The 21760-nt window shown below is 34.0% G+C and overlaps 4 protein-coding genes and 1 long non-coding RNA gene across 6 annotated transcripts; 3 read left to right on the top strand and 2 right to left on the bottom strand.

Annotated features, from left to right (window-relative positions):
* Positions 1–1569: 1569 nt before the first annotated feature.
* LOC11428962 (TMV resistance protein N) lies at positions 1570–3549 on the top strand. The gene is made up of 4 exons (XM_039827981.1): positions 1570–2334; positions 2423–2808; positions 3069–3130; positions 3231–3549. Exons 1-4 carry the CDS (start codon positions 1713–1715, stop codon positions 3547–3549), a joined length of 1389 nt encoding a protein of 462 aa, XP_039683915.1. The 5' UTR covers positions 1570–1712.
* Positions 3550–4099: 550 nt separating this feature from the next.
* LOC11436482 (uncharacterized) lies at positions 4100–4848 on the top strand. Of its 2 annotated transcripts, XR_005643202.1 has the most exons (3): positions 4100–4178; positions 4293–4436; positions 4518–4848. It is a non-coding gene; the product is annotated as an uncharacterized lncRNA (long non-coding RNA). The 2 variants fall into 2 exon arrangements; XR_003006728.2 differs by lacking the exon at positions 4100–4178 and having other exon boundaries at positions 4240–4436.
* An 8280-nt stretch (positions 4849–13128) lies between these two features.
* On the top strand, positions 13129–15042 carry LOC11426934 (probable receptor-like protein kinase At5g24010). Its single transcript, XM_003623962.4, has one exon. The coding sequence runs from the start codon at positions 13311–13313 to the stop codon at positions 14697–14699; it is 1389 nt and encodes a 462-aa protein (XP_003624010.1). The 5' UTR covers positions 13129–13310; the 3' UTR covers positions 14700–15042.
* Positions 15043–15126: 84 nt separating this feature from the next.
* Positions 15127–17767, bottom strand: LOC11430131 (heat shock cognate 70 kDa protein). Its single transcript, XM_003623961.3, has 2 exons — positions 17183–17767; positions 15127–17060 (listed from the first exon to the last, which is right to left on the bottom strand). Exons 1-2 carry the CDS (start codon positions 17400–17402, stop codon positions 15394–15396), a joined length of 1887 nt encoding a protein of 628 aa, XP_003624009.1. The 5' UTR covers positions 17403–17767; the 3' UTR covers positions 15127–15393.
* A 1678-nt stretch (positions 17768–19445) lies between these two features.
* Positions 19446–21607, bottom strand: LOC11432624 (heat shock cognate 70 kDa protein). The gene is made up of 2 exons (XM_003623959.4): positions 21359–21607; positions 19446–21232 (listed from the first exon to the last, which is right to left on the bottom strand). Exons 1-2 carry the CDS (start codon positions 21576–21578, stop codon positions 19563–19565), a joined length of 1890 nt encoding a protein of 629 aa, XP_003624007.2. The 5' UTR covers positions 21579–21607; the 3' UTR covers positions 19446–19562.
* Between the last annotated feature and the right edge of the window lie 153 nt (positions 21608–21760).

Raw genomic sequence — 21760 nt, 5'->3', positions numbered from 1 at the left:
TCGACGGCCTCATAAGTCAAGTCCCCATGAATGAAGCTAAAGAGTTATGTTACTGCCTATGTTCAGAATGATTTCATTTATTAGAAGCAAACTGCACTTTAACAACGTTAAATTAATTATTGTTGCAATTATCCATCAAAACGGCAGAAATTAAAAACAATAACTTACACCGGGAAAACAAAGGTACCGATGCAAATAAAAGTAGCAATACTTACAACAACAATCAATGTGTACATAGCAGCAGGGTATTTTATGCTATAGAATCTATTAGAGTATAGTGAATAAACCATAGTTAGTTAATATGTAAACTATGGTTAGTTTGTAGGTTAGGTGGTTAGGAGTTAGTTAGACTAACTCACCCCTATAAATAACTCTCACCATTATACTCTTTATTCATCTTTTATCAAATCTAGTTCATTCTACTATGAGTCTCTATGGGTATCTCCCACATGAATACTCTTATGCTCTCTTTCTTGCTGATCACTATGACCTTTATCCCTGGGATTCCATGATTCATAACAGAATCCCTTCAAATGAAATTTTATGCTATGAACTTTAGAAATACTCTAAACAAATATTTCATTAGAAAAGGCACAAGAATTTTACATAGCAGCAAGGTATTCTGGTAACCTATAACAGAGTTACCTGCGTGTTATAGCCAGACAGCAAATAACTGGAACTTTTAGTTACTCTATTGCAGAATAATTAATTATTTAATAGAAACTACATTGTTGAATATACCAAACCAACTTCCATAACCAAATCAACTTCCTGCAAATCAAAAGGATGAACAAAAACACAATCAACAAATAAATTGAAGGCAATGATTACTCTAGAATATAAATTTGAAAAAAGTTACATAAATGCGACAACCTGATTATGCTAGATTTTACAAATTTAAGTTAACATTGGTCACAAGAGAAAATGAAGATTGAAATCTGAAATTGAAGCATAAGATACGAGAAAACTACATATCGTTGATTAAAATGCTTCATATTCACAAAAGTGGAGACTCAAACCACTGTTAAGAACCAAATCATTATCCTTCAAGAGTTAGGGTTTGGAATTGGGGCTTGAGATCAGAGATCGTCATAAGGAATGCATCAATTGATAGGAGACTTGTGAGGATGCGATTGATCGAACCTGAGAAGGATCGATCGGCGGAATGCATCAATCGTTCGGGCACTCGAGCATAATCAGGTTGTCGCATTTATGACCGTTTATGATTGATTGACAGTATAGATTTTTCTTGAGCTACAAGTATATCAAAGTTAAACTAAATAAATATTTTACACACACAATGCAATGCAACCATTTGTTTGCTTAAGTTTGTGCTTTCCCTCATTCTATAAGATTATACTTTTTGTTATTATGGTTTTGTAGGGAACCGAAGCAATTAACAGCATAGGTGTGAAATTACTTCAATCATATGAAGCATTGGAGCAGTGAAGCATTCTTTAACACAAGTCACCTAAAATATCTTAGTTTAGGTGAGATGCAACTTCCCCTTAGCCTCAGTTGCCTTCCTTGTTCATTAAAAGTTCTCCATTGGAGAGGTTGTCCATTGAAAACTCTGGCCCACAAACAACTCAACTGGATGAAGTTGTTGACATTAAATTATCTCACAGCAAAATTCAACACCTTTGGCAAGGAATAAAGGTAAGACACTCTTTCATCGAGACCTCTATTAAATTTCATCACCATGACGATTGATGCTGATAACTTTTTCATATTTTTACAATTTTGAGCAGTTTATAGGAAAGTTGAAGTACTTGAATATGACTTTTTCCAAGAAGCTAAAGAGATTGCCTGATTTTTCTGGTGTTCCAAATCTTGAAAAATTGATTCTCAAAGGCTGTGATGGCCTGACTGAGGTTCATCCATCCCTTTTACACCACAAGAAAGTTGTTTTGATGAATTTAGAAGACTGCAAAAGTCTTAAATCTCTTCCAGGGAAGTTGGAAATGAGTTCTCTGGAGAAGTTAATTCTTTCTGGCTGTTGTGAATTTAAAATCCTTCCGGAGTTTGGGGAAAGCATGGAAAATCTATCGATGCTTGCCTTAGAAGGAATAGCTATTAGAAACCTACCCTCATCACTAGGAAGCCTAGTTGGACTTGCTAGTTTAAACTTAAAGAACTGCAAAAGTCTTGTTTGCCTTCCAGATACCATTCATCGATTGAATTCTCTCATAATTTTGAACATTTCCGGATGTTCAAGACTTTGTAGATTGCCAGATGGATTAAAGGAAATAAAGTGTTTGAAGGAACTTCATGCCAATGATACTGCTATTGATGAACTACCTTCCTCCATTTTCTATCTAGATAATCTTAAAAGTATTATCATTTGCTGGTTCCAAAGGGCCATTGACCAAGTCAATGAACTGGTTTCTTCCCTTTAATTGGATAGTTGGGAGTCAACAAGCTTCTACTGGATTCAGATTTCCAACTTCTCTTTGGAATTTACCTTCTTTGAGATATATAAACTTAAGTTACTGTAATCTTTCTGAAGAATCAATCCCAGATTATCTTCGCCACTTATCATCGTTGAAGTCTTTGGATCTAACTGGTAACAATTTTGTTTACATACCAAGCACCATTTCTAAACTGCCAAAGCTACATTTTCTTTATCTAAATTGCTGCCAAAAGCTTCAATTGTTGCCAGAGATTTCATCAAGTATGACTGAGTTGGATGCAAGTAACTGTGATTCACTGGAAACTACCAAATTTAATCCAGCAAAGCCATGCAGTGTCTTTGCATCACCTAGACAACTATCTTACGTTGAAAAAAAAATTAACAGTTTTATCGAGGTACGTATCTTAGATTTATCTGTGTAAAAATTCTTGATGCACTTGATGGTGATACATTAAGGCAATCAATGCATAATAACATATGAGACAAATAGAATATGAGTGGTAAGATTAACTTTGTAATGAAAATTGAAGCCTATTGATGTATTATGCATTACTCTCATAGACATAATAATTTCATGTGTGTCTGTACTTTAGAATGGCTAATGCTATGACATAATCTCCATCTTGTTACTTAACTTCACAATTACGTGTTTCAGGGACTTTGTCTTCCCTCTGCAAGATTTGACATGCTTATCCCTGGGAAAGAAACCCCATCTTGGTTTGTTCCTCAAAGAATTGTTTCCTGGGCAAAAATACAAGTCCCTAATAATTGCCATCTAGATGATTGGATGGGATTTTCTGTGTTTTCTGTTACTTAGTTATGCTGACCCACCTGAGCTGTGCAACCATGAGATTGATTGTTGCTTGTTTTCAAGTAATGCTAAGCTGTTTGTCACCACCAGAACATTACCTCCTATGAATCCATATCTTCCTCACCTTTATATTCTCTACTTGTCCATTGATCAATTTCGCGATAGAATTCTCAAAGATGATTACTGGAGTGAGAATGGCATTGAATTTGTATTGAAATGTTACTGCTGTCATTCATTGCAAATAGTGAAGTGTGGTTGCCGTTTGGTGTGTAAGCAAGATGTTAAAGATTGGAACAAAGTGATGAATCAATTCAACGAGAGTTGAAGATATTTAGAGACCATTCCTTGATGAACATTAAGCTGCAAGTAACATGATGTTACAAATTTGACCGGCAAGATGCTGCACAAGCAAACAATATCTTGAACTTGTTTTAGTGGCCATTGTTTAAATAAAATGGTTAGATTCAGCTCAAGATAGCACATGAGTTTTGTGTGGTTTAAATTCGAACTTAATTTATAAGACCGTTTGAGTCTATAAATAGAGAAATAAAGTCTATATCAACTCATAAGTAGTATTGCCTTTGGTGCCTTTTATATCAGTAAAACAAATTAACATAGGAACTACATCAACAATGTAAAATAAAACGAATTAATATTTGTCAAAATAAAATGAGTCGTGTTATTTTGAATTTTGACTCAAAAACTTTACATCAAGTTTCGACAACAAATTATTTTGTATCAAAATATTGTTTCTCATTTATTTATTTATTTTGTTTTCTCATAGTTTCTCGGCAAGAGGTAATCCTATTCGACAGTGTCAACCACTAAATGTCAGTGGGAATTATTTATTTTGGTTTTCTCATTTAAAATTTAGTTAATACCAAGTTGCTCCTCCATCCAGATGTTGCTGCAATGGTATGATTGGTAGTTACTCGTTGACTAAACTTTGGACAGGTATTGTATGGATAATTAATTCACATTGTCTAAATACACTTTTAATTGTGAATTGCCCGAAAGTACTTTCTCTCCCTGATGATTTGCATTGCCTCCCAAACCTTGAAATCTTAGGAATGGAAGGTTGTCCTGAATTATGTAGAAGATACCAGCCAGAGGTAGGACATGATTGGCCCAAGATATCACACATCAAACACGTTTACATTAAATCATCAGAAAATTAAGAGGAATTCAAGGATATCACTGTCAAGTTTAAAGGTATTAAGTTATTCTTCTTTGTTTCTGTAATATTAAATTATTGAGGAAAACAATCTGATCCGGTTTTGTATTTCAATGCAGAACTGAGTTAATTGGTTGCTGCAAATTGCTTGTTGTTATGTTATTGCGCTGAAATGTTTTGCAAATGGAGTGGCTGCATGTACTAAATCGGGAAGACCCGTGATTCTGTCCTGTAACTATTGGAGGTTGGGAATTAAATGTGGGTTGGCAATGCTTTGAAGTGAAAAACAATGGTGGTTACCTGCTTCAAGTGTAGTGCAGCTTTGCTGGACAGTGTTAATGTTGGATTCTAGTTTTTTTATACACATGTTCTTGCCATAAATATCTTTGTGTTAAGTCTGTTTGATTATACTATAGTGACAACTTTGATGCTATTTTATCCGTTTTGTTATCTCTTTGTTTGCACACCTTATGCTTGAGCGTCCCAAGTATGTTTATAAAATAACTTCCTTGCATTTGGAAACAAGAGAAGATTGACAAGAAAACTGGAAAAGCACCGAGGTTAAAGAATTACTATTAAATAATTTCAATTTAATTATTTAGCAAATCTAGTTGTTTCGAGAATTGTTGTTCCCACATTTGATAAGGTTGTGCCACACTAGTAAAATACAATTTTACCCCCTCGACAGTTAACTGCCGAGGAATTTGAATTCCGGCTGCAGTTAACTGCCGAGGAAATGTTTCATCAGATGAAACAGCCACCTGCTCCCCCTACACACTATTTTCATCATCAACTTCATTTCTACCACCATTCAATCCCAAAATCCAATATTTTTTTCATCAATTCTTAATCCAAAATCATTCAAGCATCAAGCATAGGAGGTATCAACACACTTTTGACGTAAAAAAATAGGTATTGAACATTTTAAAAACACGGTTAAGGTTATGATAACTCCGACGGACTCTCTTGACGATTTGAAGGCACAACTTAACACTTATTTTGAGCATCTTGGTGAAAATCAATATACACGTCACTTGTTTGGTCAAATGTCATGCATAGACCTAGGAGAAGATAGAGATGAATACGCATGGAAAACGGCAAGTTATATGCCTTGGCTTATTCGCAACGATAGCGACGTCAGATTTATGTTTCGGAATATGGTGGAAGATAATACATTATATATGTATGTTCGTTCCATATGCAATTGCGTTGAATGTAAGTAGGGATTTAATTTAATGATGTGTAATTTCAAAAGTTTGTGTAATTTGAACCAAATGTCGGTTTAATTTAATTATGGACAATTGTAAAAAATATTGTATTTATCTTGTTTATGTCCGAGTTTCAATCTTGTATGAATTATTTTTCCTTTGGAAATGCTCTGGTTTAATTACAGGTAAAAACTGGCCGAAAAAATGGTTTGGAAATGTTTAAAATTATGCAGAATCCACTGTCTGCATAATCAGTTTTCTTCGACAGTTAACTACCGAAGTTTTCATCGGCAGTTAATTGCAGTCGGATTTCAAATTCCTCGACAGTTAACTGCCAAGGGGGCAAAAGAGTAAAATATCCATGTGGTACAGCCTTATGTAAAGTGTAAACAGCAATTCTCTTGTGTATGAATTGTTTGAATTTTGAAACTAATTTCAATTTCAAACATAGAAGAGGCCTAATCTCTGAAATTTCCATTTATACCATCGGAACGAGGAAGGGATGGCTCGCTGACTATTTTCTAGCATAAGTTATTATAATTTGATTGAATACAAACCGTTGTTGGAAGCCTTGTAGATACATTTGTTACTTGTTATGTTAGTATCACATATCACCTACGACTTATGAATCTCAACATAATAATAAGTTTTGGATTCTAAAATTTCTAAAATTTTACAGATTAATATATTGTTTATAAATTAAGTTTTGTAATAATATGAAGTTCATCGGCGAACTCGATGAACTTCATGGTATTTCGACGGATATTCATTCTCTGTCTCGTCTTAATACAAGTATTTGTTGGCAGCAATCAAGATTAAATTGGCTCCGGGATGGTGACGCTAATTCCAAAAAATTTCACTCTATCTTAACCGCTAGAAGAAGACTTAATTCGTTGTCTTCGATTTCGGTGGATGGGGTTGTGGTGTAGGGTGTTCAACCTATTCGTCAAGCTGTGTTTACACATTTTAAAAATCATTAACTTTTTTTAAAATTATATTGTTTTTTCTTTTAAAAAAAGTTAAATTGCTTTTGTATAATTTATAAACTCTTTTTACAAGTTATCTTTAAAAGATTATAGAAATAAACTGAAAACAAGTTATGTAACCTCATAAAATGTTTTTATAAGCTTTCTCAAACAATATCATAAGTGTTTATGAATAAACTCAAGGTGAGTTCTTTAGTAGATCACCTTCATAATTTTTATTTTTTTTAAGAAAAATCACCTTCATAAATGATCCACCGCAGACCAATTGGTTAAAATTTTAAAATATGCAAACAAAAGTCAACACTACTATTCATAAACTTAAAGTTTTGGCATTTCTCATATGTGTGGTTAAGATGGTGATTTGATTGATGTCGGTTTAATACGATGTACATATTTATTTTATGTTATTTGAATCAATCTGATATCAATTAAGTCATTATTTTCATCGTACAAATAAAGATAATCATTGACGTCTACTATCAAAAGAGGACATATTGTCTCTATTTTTTAACATTTGTCAAATATTAACGCACTTATGTCACTTGTGAGAATAGTCCATATTAAAATGAACATATATTCAAAATTAAACGTTAACCAATTGATTAAAGAAGACAAAAAAAAAAAAAAAAAAAAAAAAAAAGGAAATATTAAACTGAAAATGACTTTTCTTAAATTTAAAAAAAAAATAAAAAATAAAGGTCAAATACCACTTTTGTCTTATTAGTTTGATATAATTATCAAGTTAGTCCTTTAAGTTTCAAAAGTTTTAATTAGGTCATTTTAGTTTGACAAAATCCGCAAGTTATAATCCTTTAAGTTTCAAAAGTTTTAAATAAGTCATTTTAACTGATGTTGATGTATTTGTTAAGTTGTTGACTTGAATCAAAATGATGCTTTTTAAAAGCTCCAGGATGTCAAAACTCAAAACACTAGGTTTAATAGTCACAAATGATAATTTGTAGTGCTAGAAAGGCAACTATTTACAACAACAAATGTCTTTCTAGCACTATTAAATGACATTTATAGTGCCAAAATGATATTTATGACTATTAAACGTAATCTTTTGACACCCTAAAACTTTTAAAAGGCAATGTTTATCAATTAATTATTAACTAACAGTAGGGTAACGGTGAAATAGCTTACCAACTAAAATGACATATTTAAAACTTTTGAAACTTAAAAACTAATGTCTAAATTAATCCAATATGTTGGAACAAAATGTATTTCACAATAAACCTTAATGAGTTTTGATGATAACAAGGTATTAAAAATTGTCAATTGGTTATTGCTAATAATTGTTCAAGTGTACAGTACCATAGGCAAAGTTAATCAATTTCAATAGGTCTTGGAAGAACAATAGAGAGCAAATGAATCTAAAGCATCTGAAGAAAACTGCATCTGAAGAAAACTGCATATGAAGCTATGAAGTGCTTCTGAAGTAACAAGTGCCTCTGAAGTAATGACGTCATCAGAAGCAGAAGTCCATCAGAAGCAAGATTTCATCAGAAGCTATATCATCACCAGAAGCTACAGTTGATCAGGACATTTAAACTGAAGTTTCAAAGGAGTTGTTTTTCGTTTTAATCTCGTCTAAAAGAACGAAGGATTAAAAGGGAGGTACCAACGTTCATTTGAAAAGCACTGGGTGCTTGTCCTTCATTGAAGAGTTGACAAAGTACAAGTGTACAACCACTACCTTCACTACTCTGTTTTTGTCTACGCTACAAGACAAGACAACAGCTCTGCCTGCAGAAATGTTCCTTCAAGATAGGAATGAATTTGAAGTTGATCCTTCATATGACTACACCCAAATCAGGCAAAAGATTACTGGTGGATGATCAAAGGAACTCAACGACTCTTTAGACGTGCTAAAAATCTCAACGTCTCTCTACTCACCACTATATAAAGGAGTGAAGACTTGAAGATTTGTAAGAGATATCAACACAAGTTAAAAGCGCCAAAACTCTGCCAAATTTGATTCTAAAAAGCACTTTGAATTTCTGCACTGATTTGATATATCTTAGAAATTCTTAAGTCTAGAGTCTTTATTGCATTGTAATGTGAACACCACTTATTGTATATCAAGTGTTCAAAGTCAAACAATTTTCTGTGTAATTCTGTTTGATTAGAAGTCTCTCGCCTGCGTGCTTGAGCATTAGAAGACTCTTGCTTTAGTGCTTGAGCATTGGAAGTCTCTCGCCTGCGTGCTTGAGCATTTGAGAAGTCTCATACTAGATAGTATTGAGCATTTGTGATCTGTGTGATTATTTCTTAGTGGAAATCTCCTTGGAAGTGCAAGGGGGACTGGACTACTTCCGGTTTGTGGAAGGAACCAGGATAATTGCTTGTGTCTCTCTTTCTTTTCTCTGTTTTTATTCCGCTGCATATCTGATTCTGAACATCACATCAGAAGCATTCCTAACCAGCTTCTGAAGTGATACTAGAAGAAGAATTTTTAGAGAAAAAGAAAACACAATTAACCCCCCCCCCCTTTCTTATGTTTTTCTCACCTTCACAATAGTCCCTCAACTAATTCCCAGTTTTCATTTTGGTCCAATAAGTCTTAAAATCATCATTTTGCTCCCTCAACTTTTGCTCCGTTATTTAATTTGGTCGCCACAGTTAGTTTTTTAATGTTTAAAATTTTTGATTTGATTTTAACCATTTGATTTCATATCCATTATATTTATAGTGAATCGTCATCACTTAATTTTTTTACTTTTCATCATTTCTCCCTTCTTCTTTCTTAAATCTTCATCAACCTTTTCCAGAATTTGAAAGCGAAAAAAAACAAAAACTAATTAAATTCATAGATCCTCTTGTCAAATCAAACACGTTCGTTCCACTTCTCAAAATTTCTTCCATGGCCACCGTAACCACCAACGCAGTCACCGTCGCAAAACTCTCATCTCCTCTATAAAACCCATTTTTCAGATCTGAACCACACACATTCAAACTTTTCAATCCACACGCTCATCTCCTCTTCCACCAATCCTCGCTCTCGAACTTCATTCTCCTTCTCACTCCTGCTTCGTTATCTCTCCCATCTGTTTCATTGCTTCTGGTGCCAGAAAGATCGATCTTGACCTCTATTTTGGATCTTGAATCTTCCCCTAATTCTTACAATAAATTTTACTGTTAATCCAGAAAAAGCTTAACTGAAATGGTAATGAACAAAACCAACCAACAAAACAAACTCTTTTCTTACAATAAATCCTCCTCTTCCTTCCCTTTATCACACGCAAATTCTATTTTCTTCTTCTTTTTCTTATCAACATCATCATCATCATCTTCTTCACTTTTTGGATTAAACAAACTCTTTAAAAGAGATGAGTTAGTGTTATTGATTCTAATGGGTTGTTTATTGGTTTGTTTGAGAGAAAAATGTGGTGTTAAACAATGAAAACATTTGTGGGTACGAAGGGATGAGAAGAAAAAGTGGATAATTGATTATTAGTGGTGTGAGGAGAATAAATTCTCATTACGAGAATGAATTTTCAATAAGTGAGAATTAGTTTAAAGAACAAATAAAATGGATAAGTGATTGATTATGGATTGGGATTGGATTTATGTTTAGGTGTTTGATTAGAGTTTGAATGTTTAGATTTATGTTTTTTTGCTTTTTTTTTGGTTTTTTTCTGGATTTTTTATGAGGATGGTTGATAATGAAGATGAGGTAGAAGATGAAGAAATGGGCAAAAAAAAGTTATTGATGACATATCATAAGATATAATGGACCTATCCAACAATCTTTTTTTTGATAAAAAAGATCCAACCGTTAGAATTAAAAGAATTAATAAGGTCTATGGTAGACCAATATTGTTTGTATTCCACTATAGACCATCATCTAGGAGTCGTGCAATAATAATAATAATAATAATAATAATAATAATAATAATAATCATAATCATAATCATAATCATAATCATAATCATAATCATAATCATCGTCATCGTCATCGTCATCGTCATCGTCCCATTTGGCACTTATAAATCCATTAAAACAATAATAATCGCCCCATTTGGCACTTAAAATCCTTCAAATGCAATTATATGCATGCTATGCACTTTTCTATAAACTTTTCTTGACACAAAATCACATATACAACGAAGATCACTTTACTTTACACATTCATCAAATCACATACTTTAACAAAATTGCAACTCACCAATTCATATAATTATCAACTACAAGAAAATTAATAAAACATAATAAATCTTTTTCACTCATCCATTAAATCAAGAAGCATATCAAATTCAACATCATAATCTATCATTTTCATTCAAATCATGGTCAAGACTAGAGCCCTTACCTTAGACGCTTTTCTCCCCTTTCAACTTAGTGCTTTTAGAGAATCTTCAAACGCACGAACTAACACTTCATGTTTCTTTAGGCTTGCACGAAATTGAGTATGTTGCAGATGGGTGGTTTTGCTTACGGTTCCAAGATGATAAATATTCTTCGAACAAAGAGGTTTACTATTACAACATAAGGGGTTGGTATGAATGTGAGGGAGTGGCATGATTTCTAGTGGTTGCTCACGGCAGAAAATAACTTTCGTGAACATAGAAAATATTGTAGAGTATTTGAACCTATAAGTGGCATGTGGGTCACCATGAGAAAATAGGGGTCGAGGGAAAAAGAGGAGGAAATTAAGGAGAAGTTGATCATAATTATAATGAGACAAGTAATTGAATATTGTAATCAAAATTGTAATTGAACAAAGGAAGACTTGTAGAGAATTGATAAGGAACATTAATTGGCCTCTGTAGTATAATTTGAGACATGAATTTGGGTATCTTGAAACTTCTCAATCGTGTGATATATGATTTGAGGGGAGAGAGGAGAACTTACATGCTTAATGCTTTTCCAATTCAATTTACGACGGCTTATTCTTCTATGACTCTAGCTGATGCAGTTTTTGTTTCTAATTACCAAAAATAAGGGAAGTTATGTTGATAGTGGATTGAATACTAATGTTGCTATTATTTTCTCTCAAGTGCAGCCACTAAGCCAAATAATTAGGAAGTATATTGTGCAACCTATGTGACTGAGCAAGGCACAAGCAAAACGTGTAGCTTTAGTTTTAATAATACTATGACCATGTCAAATAAAAACTAATTAATATAATACAGAATTAATCTTAAAATAACGCCCAAATAAAATACCAAAAGGAAGGAGTAGAATAAAAATAAACCAGAAATACTTATCCTATTTTGTGACATCAAGTTTATTAATAAAAGTAAAATAGATGGAATAAAATTCAAATTAATTAACCAAAGTAGGAAATGTCAATATTTTCTTAAATATTTTACGCATAAAATAAGTTGTAGAATAAATTATAAATCAAGAAAAATATTACTAATGACATATATATAATGTATAAAAATACCGGGATGTTACATTATACACTCAAGATTTTAAAGAATTTATCACACTGACTTTTAAGGATTTTAAAAGATTTTATATGATTTTAAATTTTCAAAGGATTCAATGAATTTTAAGGAAAAAAGAACAAACTTACAAGCGTGAATGATAAAAATAATGAACAAATAAATTCTAGCGTTTAAATAAAGAAAAATAAAACCAATAAAAAATTCTTTTACTATTGATTTTTAAATTTTAAGAATTTTATGGATTTTATAAGATGTTAAGGGACTAAAAAACACTATAACACATTATTTCAATACACATTTTTTATTTGTTAAAAATGTTATTCCCACAAAATTCAATTGTAGATATTTAAAATTATGCCAGCACTTACAAATCTGTTAAAAAAAATATTGTGTCAGTCATTACAAATCGATCGAGTTTACACGAGTTTACCGAGTGTTAACTCAGTCAAACTCATTAAACCTTCCGATTTTACCCGAAACCGACTTTACCTCAGAGTTAACACGATTTTTGTACCTAAAAACGTAAACTCGGTAATCTCAGAGAGTTAACACTCAATCTGCGGAACATTGACTACGACATACTCTCTATCATAATATTCTCAATACATCATTTTATTTTTTTTATGAGATAGAGAGGGAGAGAGGGGGATGAGAGAGAGAGAGAGAGAGAGAGAGAGAGAGAGAGAGAGAGAGAGAGAGAGAGAGAGAGAGAGAGAATATGGAGAGGGAGGGGGAGGGAGAGAAAGAAAGGAGAAGAAAGATACAGTAACTTTTAAAAGAAAAACAATCTCAAGAAATTTCATCTTTTTATGAAAGACTTTTTCTTGTTAAAATTACACTACAAAATCCATCAAAATCCAAATTATTAAACAATCCTTCAAAATTTGAATGATTTTGAATACCAGAAGACTTTTTTTAAGTGATAAAAGTTTTGATTGAATACCTCAAGACTTTTTTAAAATGACAAAGAATCTTGATTGAATACCACAAAACTTTTTCATAATTAAAAAATCTTTTAAAATCTCGTAGAATCATAATTCAATAAATCCCCTAAATGTAACTTTCAATTACTAAGATCAATTTTGGACCTTTCAAAATAGAAACCAAATATTAAGATAAGTTCCCGGAAATGGTGATGAAGAGAGTGAAGGTGGGTTTGAATGAATCAACTACAAAGACAGAAAGTGCTTGATCCCACCTCACACAGGCTGTAAGAGCATAACGTGTGGGTCCCACTTGACTCTTCATACCACCTCAGTCTTCTCCTCTTCATCTTCTTCCTTCTCATCACCATTTTCCACAACACAATCACAAACCCAACCATGAAAATCTTCAACCCTTTCTCTCTCCTCGTCTTCCTCTCCTTCACCACCATCTCCATCTCCTCCCACCTCTTCTCACCCCTCGACAACTACCTCATCAACACCGGCTCCACCCTCTCCACCACCTTCAACAACCGTCTTTTCACCCCTGAACACTCTTCTTTTTCCACCTCCCCCCATTCCATCTCCATCACAAACCAAAACCCATTTCCCAATTCACCTTCCATCTACCACACCGCTAGGGTTTTCACCAAATCAACCAAATACACTTTCCCTGTTAAAACTAAAGGGACCCACTTTGTCCGTTTTCATTTCCACGCCTTTAATTCATCGAATCTTGATCTGGGTCATGCTAAATTTCAAATCTTGGTTAATGGGTATGTTGTTTTAAGCAATTTTACACGTTTTCTTAGTGATTGTGTAAAAAACCCTAGGGTAGTTGAATATCTTATTTGGGTTGATTATGAAAAGGTGGAGATTGTATTTGTACCGGAAAAAGATTTGAATTTTGGGTTTGTGAATGCTATTGAGGTGGTTTCTGCACCTAATGACCTTGTTCTTGAAACAGCACAGTTTTTGAGTGAAGAGGGTTTGAAGAGTTTTGATGATTTGAATAAACAAGCTTTTGAAGTTGTTTATAGGGTTACGGTTGGCGGTCCTAAAGTTACGCCTTTTAATGATTCCTTGTCGAGGACTTGGGTTACTGATGATGAGTTTCTGAAATCAAGTGATGGGTCCGAGAGGTTTTATTTTGGGGGTAGGATTAATTATCGTGTTGGAGGAGCGAGTCGTGAGGTTGGACCGGATAATATTTATAATACGGCTAGGTTGATTAAAAGTAGGAATGATTATGTGCCGAATGTTAATATGACTTGGGTGTTTCCAGTTGTGGGTGGATATAAGTATCTTGTTAGGTTGCATTTTTGTGATATTGCTAGTATTTCGATGCGGTTGTTGTATTTCAATGTTTATGTGAATGGTTATTTGGCTTTAGAAGATTTCGATCTCTCTTTAGTAACAAATGCGCTGGCTTCCCCGTTTTACGCTGACTTTGTTGTTGATGGAGATAGTAGTGTTGGGGCTTTGAATGTTAGTATAGGTCCTTCAAAGAGCAGCCTTGCACATGTCGTTGATGGTATGTTGAATGCAGTCGAGGTTATGAAGTTGAACAATACTCACAAGAGTCTTGATGGAAACGTTTGTGCTAATTTTGTTCTCAATAGTCACCGGTCAAGTGGAAATACGGGTATTTTGCTTACTTTGGCTGCTGCTGCTTGCATTGTGCTAAGTTTATCCATAGTGATTCGCAGGAGGATTGTTGAGTCAAGGGAAACTGTATCATGGTCAAGGTTGCCTGTGAATTTATCGGAGGACAGTGTAAAGGGTTAGACCAGCAACATATAGTTTTGTTAAATGAAAAATGCGATTTGGCAATATTTTTAATCTGCAAGTAAATAAGTTGTTTGTAAAATATCAGTACCAAGGATTTGAAAGGCTGACTAATACCACTTTTTAGGGATTGTTGTAATGTATCTAAGTTGTCTTACTTGTTTATATAATAATATTAAGCCATACCTTTGGCCATTACATTTTGTATTTCAATCATTTTTCGTTATGCTCTGTTTTTCTAATGTTGTAGCTTTCATCATTGTAAATTTGTAATGGTTTGAAGTGTGAAAATGATTATGTAACCTTCATATTGAGAGTAGTAATGAGTTTGCTGATGGCCCAATTTATATGTTCTGGTATGAGCACTTTGAAACTATAGCGAGATTCTATTTGATAAGAAGAAAGACAACATGGTAAGACATGTTAATTTTATAACAAGGCCAGCATAGCATATATTATCAAAATATGTAATCAAAGAAGCAAAACATGCTACTTCAACATTATACATGAAGAAACTGAAATTGATAAACGCAACTAAAAAGACTAAAATATTACAAATCACTTCCCTCATAAGATTAAGTGGACCTTATAGTTGCATAATTAAGCACTATTTTGTCTCCAAGACTCAGAATAGAACCAACACTGTTATCCTTCATTACTTAACTCATGTTGTAAATGTAGTCGTCTAAAGAATTCATTGCTCTAACTTAATCTTGGAACCTTTGTTGATCTTGTTTAACATTGCCTCAAAGATGCCTTGAAGCTCCTTCAAAAAGTCCACAAACACGCATGCTTCTTTGTGCTGGTTGCCATGATTATCAATCAAACTTTTTCCGTTCATAATTGCAGAATTGATCTTTGTTTTGTCTGCAGGAGTCACCATGGAACTAACGTTGTTATCCTCCATTACTTTACTCATTTTGTAAAGATAGTCGTCCAAAGCATTCATTGCTCTAGCTCTCATTTGGAACTTCAGATCTTCAACCTTGAAATTCTCTGCTTCTTGGATCATTCTCTCAATTTCTTCAGTTGACAATCTTCCATTTACATTTGTTATTGTAATCTCTTTTTTATTTCCAGTGGTTTCTTCCTCAGCAGTGACATTTAGTATACCATCTGCATCTATAGCAAAGCATACTTTGATACGAAGGCCGCGAGGAGCACGAGGAATTAAGAGACTAAACAAACCCAGCAAGTTGTTCTCACTGGCTTTTATTCTCTCACCCTCATAAACATTAATTGAGACACCAAATTGGTTATCTACACTTGTCTTACATCTTTCTTCTGTCATCTTGGCAGGAATGGGAGTGTTCCTAGGAATCACCACACTCATGATATCTCCTTTTGTTGATATACCAAGTGACAAGGGTGTAATATCTTGCAAGATAAAATCTGGAACATTCTCAATGCCTTCAATCAGCAAAGCAGCCTGCACAGCTGCACCATAAGCAACAGCCTCATCAGGGTTGATGCTCATGCACAAATCCTTCCCCTTGAAAAATTCTTGCAATAGCTGATGCACTTTGGGAATTCTAGAAGAGCCACCAATAAGGACGATATCATCTACACTACTCTTGACCATGTTAGCATCACGTAGACAACTCCCAACAATCTCCATACATTTTTCAAAGAGGTCGATGTTGATTTGCTCAAACTTGGCCCGAGTAACTGGTGAGCAGAAATCAATACCTTGACAAATGGCATCTACGTCAATTGTGGTCTCAATGTCAAATGAAAGTGTCCTCTTTGCCCTCTCACAAGCTGTTCTCAGCTTCCTTAAAGCTTTTGGGTTCCCACTAATGTCCAAATTGTTCTTCCTCTTCAACTCATTCGCAAAGTAATTCACCATTCGGTTATCAAAGTCCTCTCCTCCTAGGTGAGTATCGCCAGCAGTGGCCTTCACTTCAAACTTATCATCCTTGAGTGTGAGAAGAGACACATCAAAAGTGCCACCACCAAGATCAAAGATGAATATATTTCGTTTTCCAACAAAATTACCTCCCTTTTGAATACCATATGCAAGTGCAGCAGCAGTTGGTTCGTTGATTATCCTCATTACATTGAGGCCAGCTATAATGCCAGCATCTTTGGTGGCTTTTCGCTGAGAATCATTGAAATAAGCAGGCACGGTAATCACTGCATTCTTTACAGGCAATTCCAAAAATTTCTCTGCAATATCATGCATCTTTGAGAGGATCATAGATGATATTTCCTCAGCAACAAACCTCTTCTCTTCACCCTTGTACTTAACAAGGATCATGGGATTGTCATCAGTGCCAGCAACTACCTTAAAGGGCCACAAATTTATATCATCCTGAATAATAGAATCACTATATTTTCTTCCGATTAACCTCTTTGCATCTGCATAAATAAAATGTTGATGTACAATTTTCTCTTTTCTACTGAAAGGATATTATTAACAACTATAAATTAATTTATAAAGCAATGCAAGAACAGAAAGAAAGAAAAAAAATATCAATTACCAAAGATAGTGTTTGTTGGGTTTGCGGCAGCCTGATTTTTAGCAGCATTACTAATCAACCTCAGTGAGTCAGTGAAAGCTACAACAGAAGGTGTGGTTCCATTGCCTTGATCATTGTGGATGATCTCAGCTCGGTTGATATTCTCCTGCCAAACTGCTACACATGAATAGGTTGTGCCGAGGTCGATTCCGATAGCAGGTCCTTCATATTTTTTGGCCATTCTCTAAGTGAATAAAACTGTTTTAGAGAGGATTTTAATTTAGACTTTTGGAAGAGAAAGAGATACATGTATGCACTAAACAGACTCCCTCGGTAGTTGGTGCACATTAGTATATCTGTTTAGAAATTGGAAGTCACAAATTAATGTGTTTTAAATGCATATAAGTTATTTAAAAAATTCAAAAAAAAATTCAATACTACTAGTAATTAATTTCAAAAACCACATGGAAACGTTTGGAGTTGGACAATGCATATGAATTACTGTTTCAAAAGGCTATTAAACTTCTACTCTGAATAGGTTATTGATTAGTCTTAAAAAATTTAATCTTCTTTTTGAAAATATACTCAGAAGAAAAGGCAGGAGGTTGTAACCATTTGAATCCTTTAGCTTAAAATCAAATGTAGGAATTTCTGTTTATAGTTTAGCTTAAACCATGCATTTTTTAGTACTTTAGCTTTTGCTTGTTGTTTTACTTGTATTGTCTCAAAAAATATGTAAAATGTTAACCGAGTTCTGCATCTAGGTCCTACTGGGAAACTCAATTGATGATTTGGCGGAGACGGTAGGACTTGTAACCATGAGGTCTAGAGTTCAAATCCTGAGAATTAACAATTAATATTAGCCTAAACGAAATAAAAAATTAGGTCCTAGTTGATATCCATCAGAGTAACTGCTTCTAAGTAGTCCTGCACTCTTGCTTATTTCTTATATAAAAAAAATATATAAAAAATGTATAGAACTTAGACAATAAAAGCTGTCATTTTTAATCCTTTAGCTTAAACTATGAATTGGGTGCTTCTGGTTGTGCGTGGATATAAGTACCTTGTTAGGTTGCATTTCTGTGATATTGCTAGCATTTTGATGCGGTTGTTATATTTCAATGTTTATGTGAATGGTTATTTGGCTTTTGAATATTTGGATCTCTCTTTGATTACATGTTTACATATTCGCTGGCTTCCCCATTTTATGCTGACTTTGTTGTCGATGCTGAAAGAACATTTTGTTGATCAAACCATGAAGAACCAAGAGTTCGAAAGGCTGACTAATACCACTGGATTGTTGTAATGTATCTAAGTTGTTTTTACTTGTTTATATCATAATATTAAGGCATACCTTTTGCCATTACATTATTTTTGTTTATCATTTTTTGTTTTGCACTGTTTTAATATTGTAGCTTTCATCGTTATAACTGTTTGAACCTTGATAATTATGTAACCATATTGAGCAGTAAATGATAATATGAGTTTACTGATTCTCTAAATTATGTTTTGTATGAGCTGTTTGAACTTATACATAATACAACGGTAAGGGTTTAGTTGATAGTCATAACAAGAAAGATATGACATACTCAACTTTTATAACTATAATTGGGTAGAAGTAACCGGTTAAGGTTAAGGAAATCAAAATTAGTAATTTAGAAAAACCACATTTTAAACTTTTTACAAATTTAATTGATAATTTTTTTTACCATTTTCCAACACAATGTTTTTATTTTTGTTTCTATAACCAATGCTCTAAGAGCACTCTATAGCATTTTCTATTATAACTTGAACAATTTTCTTTCATTCAAATTAATTAAAAGGATAAAAATGACGTGAAAAAAAGATAAAGGAAGAAATCATTATTTGAAATTAAGTTAAGGAATCACAAGAGTAATCATTTCTTTCTAAATAGTTGTTTTCATGAGATACATTAGAAAGTAATCTTTTTTTTAAGAACCATTAGAAGCAATTTAGTTAATCTTCTAGTGATAGTGCCGGATTTTATTTTATTTTTTGATAGAGAGTGCCGGATGTTATTGGTGTGAATTTTATTGTGAAATATTAGCAACGCATATTTTAACATATTATTTCTAACACTTACTCTCTTATTGAATGAAATATATATATCTGTGTGTGTCTCTGAGTCATATCATTTCGAGAATGAGTCGCAACACAAACAGCTTCATCAAGTACATGAGGAAACTGAAATTGATAAGAAAATGATAAAAAACTAAAATATTCCAAATCAATTTCGTCATCAGAGCATGTAACTTTTGTTGATCTTTCAAGCTCCTTCATAAAGTCCATAAACACATGTTTCTTTTTGCACTACTTTGTCTCCAAGAGTCGATATGGAACTAACACTGTTATCCTTCATTACTTAACTCATGCTGTAAATTCATTGCTCAAACTTTCTCTTGAAACCTTTGTTTATTTTATTCAACGAGGATTCAAAGATGATTTCAAGCTCCTTTAAAAAGTCTACAAACACGTATGTTTCATTGTGCTGGTTGCCATGATTATCAATCAAACTCTTTCCATTCATAATCGCAGAATCGATCTTCATTTTGTCTGCAGGAGCCAGCATGGAACTAACACTGTTATCCTCCATTACTTTACTCGTTTTGTAAAGATAATCTTCCAAAGCATTTACCGCTCTAGCTTTCTCTTGAAACTTCATATCTTCAACCTTGAATTTCTCAGCTTCTTGGATCATTCGCTCAATTTCTTGAGTTGAAAGTCTTCTATTATCATTTGTTATTGTGATCTCACTCTTATTTCCAGTTGTTTCTTCCTCAGCAGTGACATTTAATATACCATCTGCATCGATAGCAAAACATACTTTGATGCAAAGGCCACGGGGAGCAGGAGGAACAAAGAGACGAAACAAACCCAACAAGTTGTTCTCACTGGCTTTTATTCTCTCACCCTCATAAACATGGATGGATACACCAAGTTGGTTATCTACACTTGTCTTACATCTATCCTCAGTCATCTTAATAGGAATTGGAGTGTTCTTAGGAATCACTACACTCATGACATCTCCTTTTGTCCATATACCAAGCGACAAGGGTGTAATATCTCGCAAGACCAAATTTGGAACATTCTTAATGCCATCAATCAACAAAGCAGCCTGCACAGCTGCACCATAAGCAACAGCCTCGTCAGGGTTTATGCTCATGCACAAATCCCTACCCTTGAAAAAGTCTTGCAATAGTTTCCGCACTTTGGGAATTCTAGATGAACCTCCAACAAGGACAATTTCATGTACCATACTCTGGTCCATGTAAGCATCACGTAGACAACTCCGAACAATCTCCATACATTTTTCAAAGAGGTCCATGTTGAGTCGCTCAAATTTCGCCCGAGTAATTGATGAGCAGAAGTCAATACCCTGACATATAGCATCTATGTCAATTGTGGCCTCAATGTCATATGAAAGTGCCCTCTTTGCCCTCTCACAAGCAGTTCTCAGCTTCCTTAAAGCTTTTGGGTTCAAACTAATGTCCACATTGTTCTTCCTCTTCAACTCATTCACAAAGTGGCTCACCATTTTATTATCGAAGTCCTCTCCTCCTAGGTGAGTATCACCAGCAGTGGCCTTTACTTCAAAACTATCATCCTTAAGTGTGAGAAGAGACACATCAAAGGTGCCACCACCAAGATCAAAGATGAATACATTTCGCTTTCCAACAACAAAATTACCTCTCTTTTGAATTCCATATGCAAGTGCAGCAGCAGTTGGTTCATTGATTATCCGCATTACATTGAGGCCAGCAATAATGCCGGCATCTTTGGTGGCTTTTCGCTGAGAATCATTGAAATAAGCTGGCACTGTGATCACTGCATTCTTTACGGGTAACTCCAAAAATTTCTCTGCAATCTCCTGCATCTTTGAGAGGATCATAGACGATATTTCCTCAGCAACAAAGCACTTCTCTTTGCCCTTGTACTTAACAAGGATCTTGGGATTGTCATCAGCTCCAGGAATGACCTTAAAGGGCCACAACTTTATATCTTTCCGAATAATGGAATCACTGAATTTCCTTCCAATTAACCTCTTCGCATCTGCATAAATAAATAAAATGGCTGTGATATATAATTTTCTCTTTTTTAGTGAAAGCATATTAACAACTATAAATTAATTTATAAAACAACGTGAACAGAAAGAAAGAAAGAAATATCAATTACTACCGAAGATAGTGTTGGTTGGGTTTGAGGCAGCCTGATTTTTAGCAGCATTACCAATTAACCTTAGTGAATCAGTGAAAGCTACAACAGAAGGTGTGGTTCTATTGCCTTGATCATTGTGGATGATCTCAGCTCGATTGTTACGCTGCTGCCAAACTGCTACGCATGAATAGGTCGTGCCAAGGTCGATTCCAATGGCAGGTCCTTCATATTTTTTGGCCATTCTGTTTCAAGTGAAGAAAACTGTTCCAGAGAGGATCTGAATTCAGAATTTGGAAGAGAAAGAGATAAAGCATTGCTTAATATTCCATAAAATGAATTTATATTTGCCTATCAGAAACTATGAATTTTTATTCTTCCTCGGTAGTTGGAAGTCACATTTAGTATATCTGTTTAGAAATTGGA

This window comes from Medicago truncatula, chromosome 7, assembly GCF_003473485.1.
Source record: "Medicago truncatula cultivar Jemalong A17 chromosome 7, MtrunA17r5.0-ANR, whole genome shotgun sequence".
Classification (NCBI taxonomy): domain Eukaryota; kingdom Viridiplantae; phylum Streptophyta; class Magnoliopsida; order Fabales; family Fabaceae; genus Medicago; species Medicago truncatula.
Note: the sequence above shows the minus strand (reverse complement) of the source record. Positions and strands in the feature narration are given on the sequence as shown.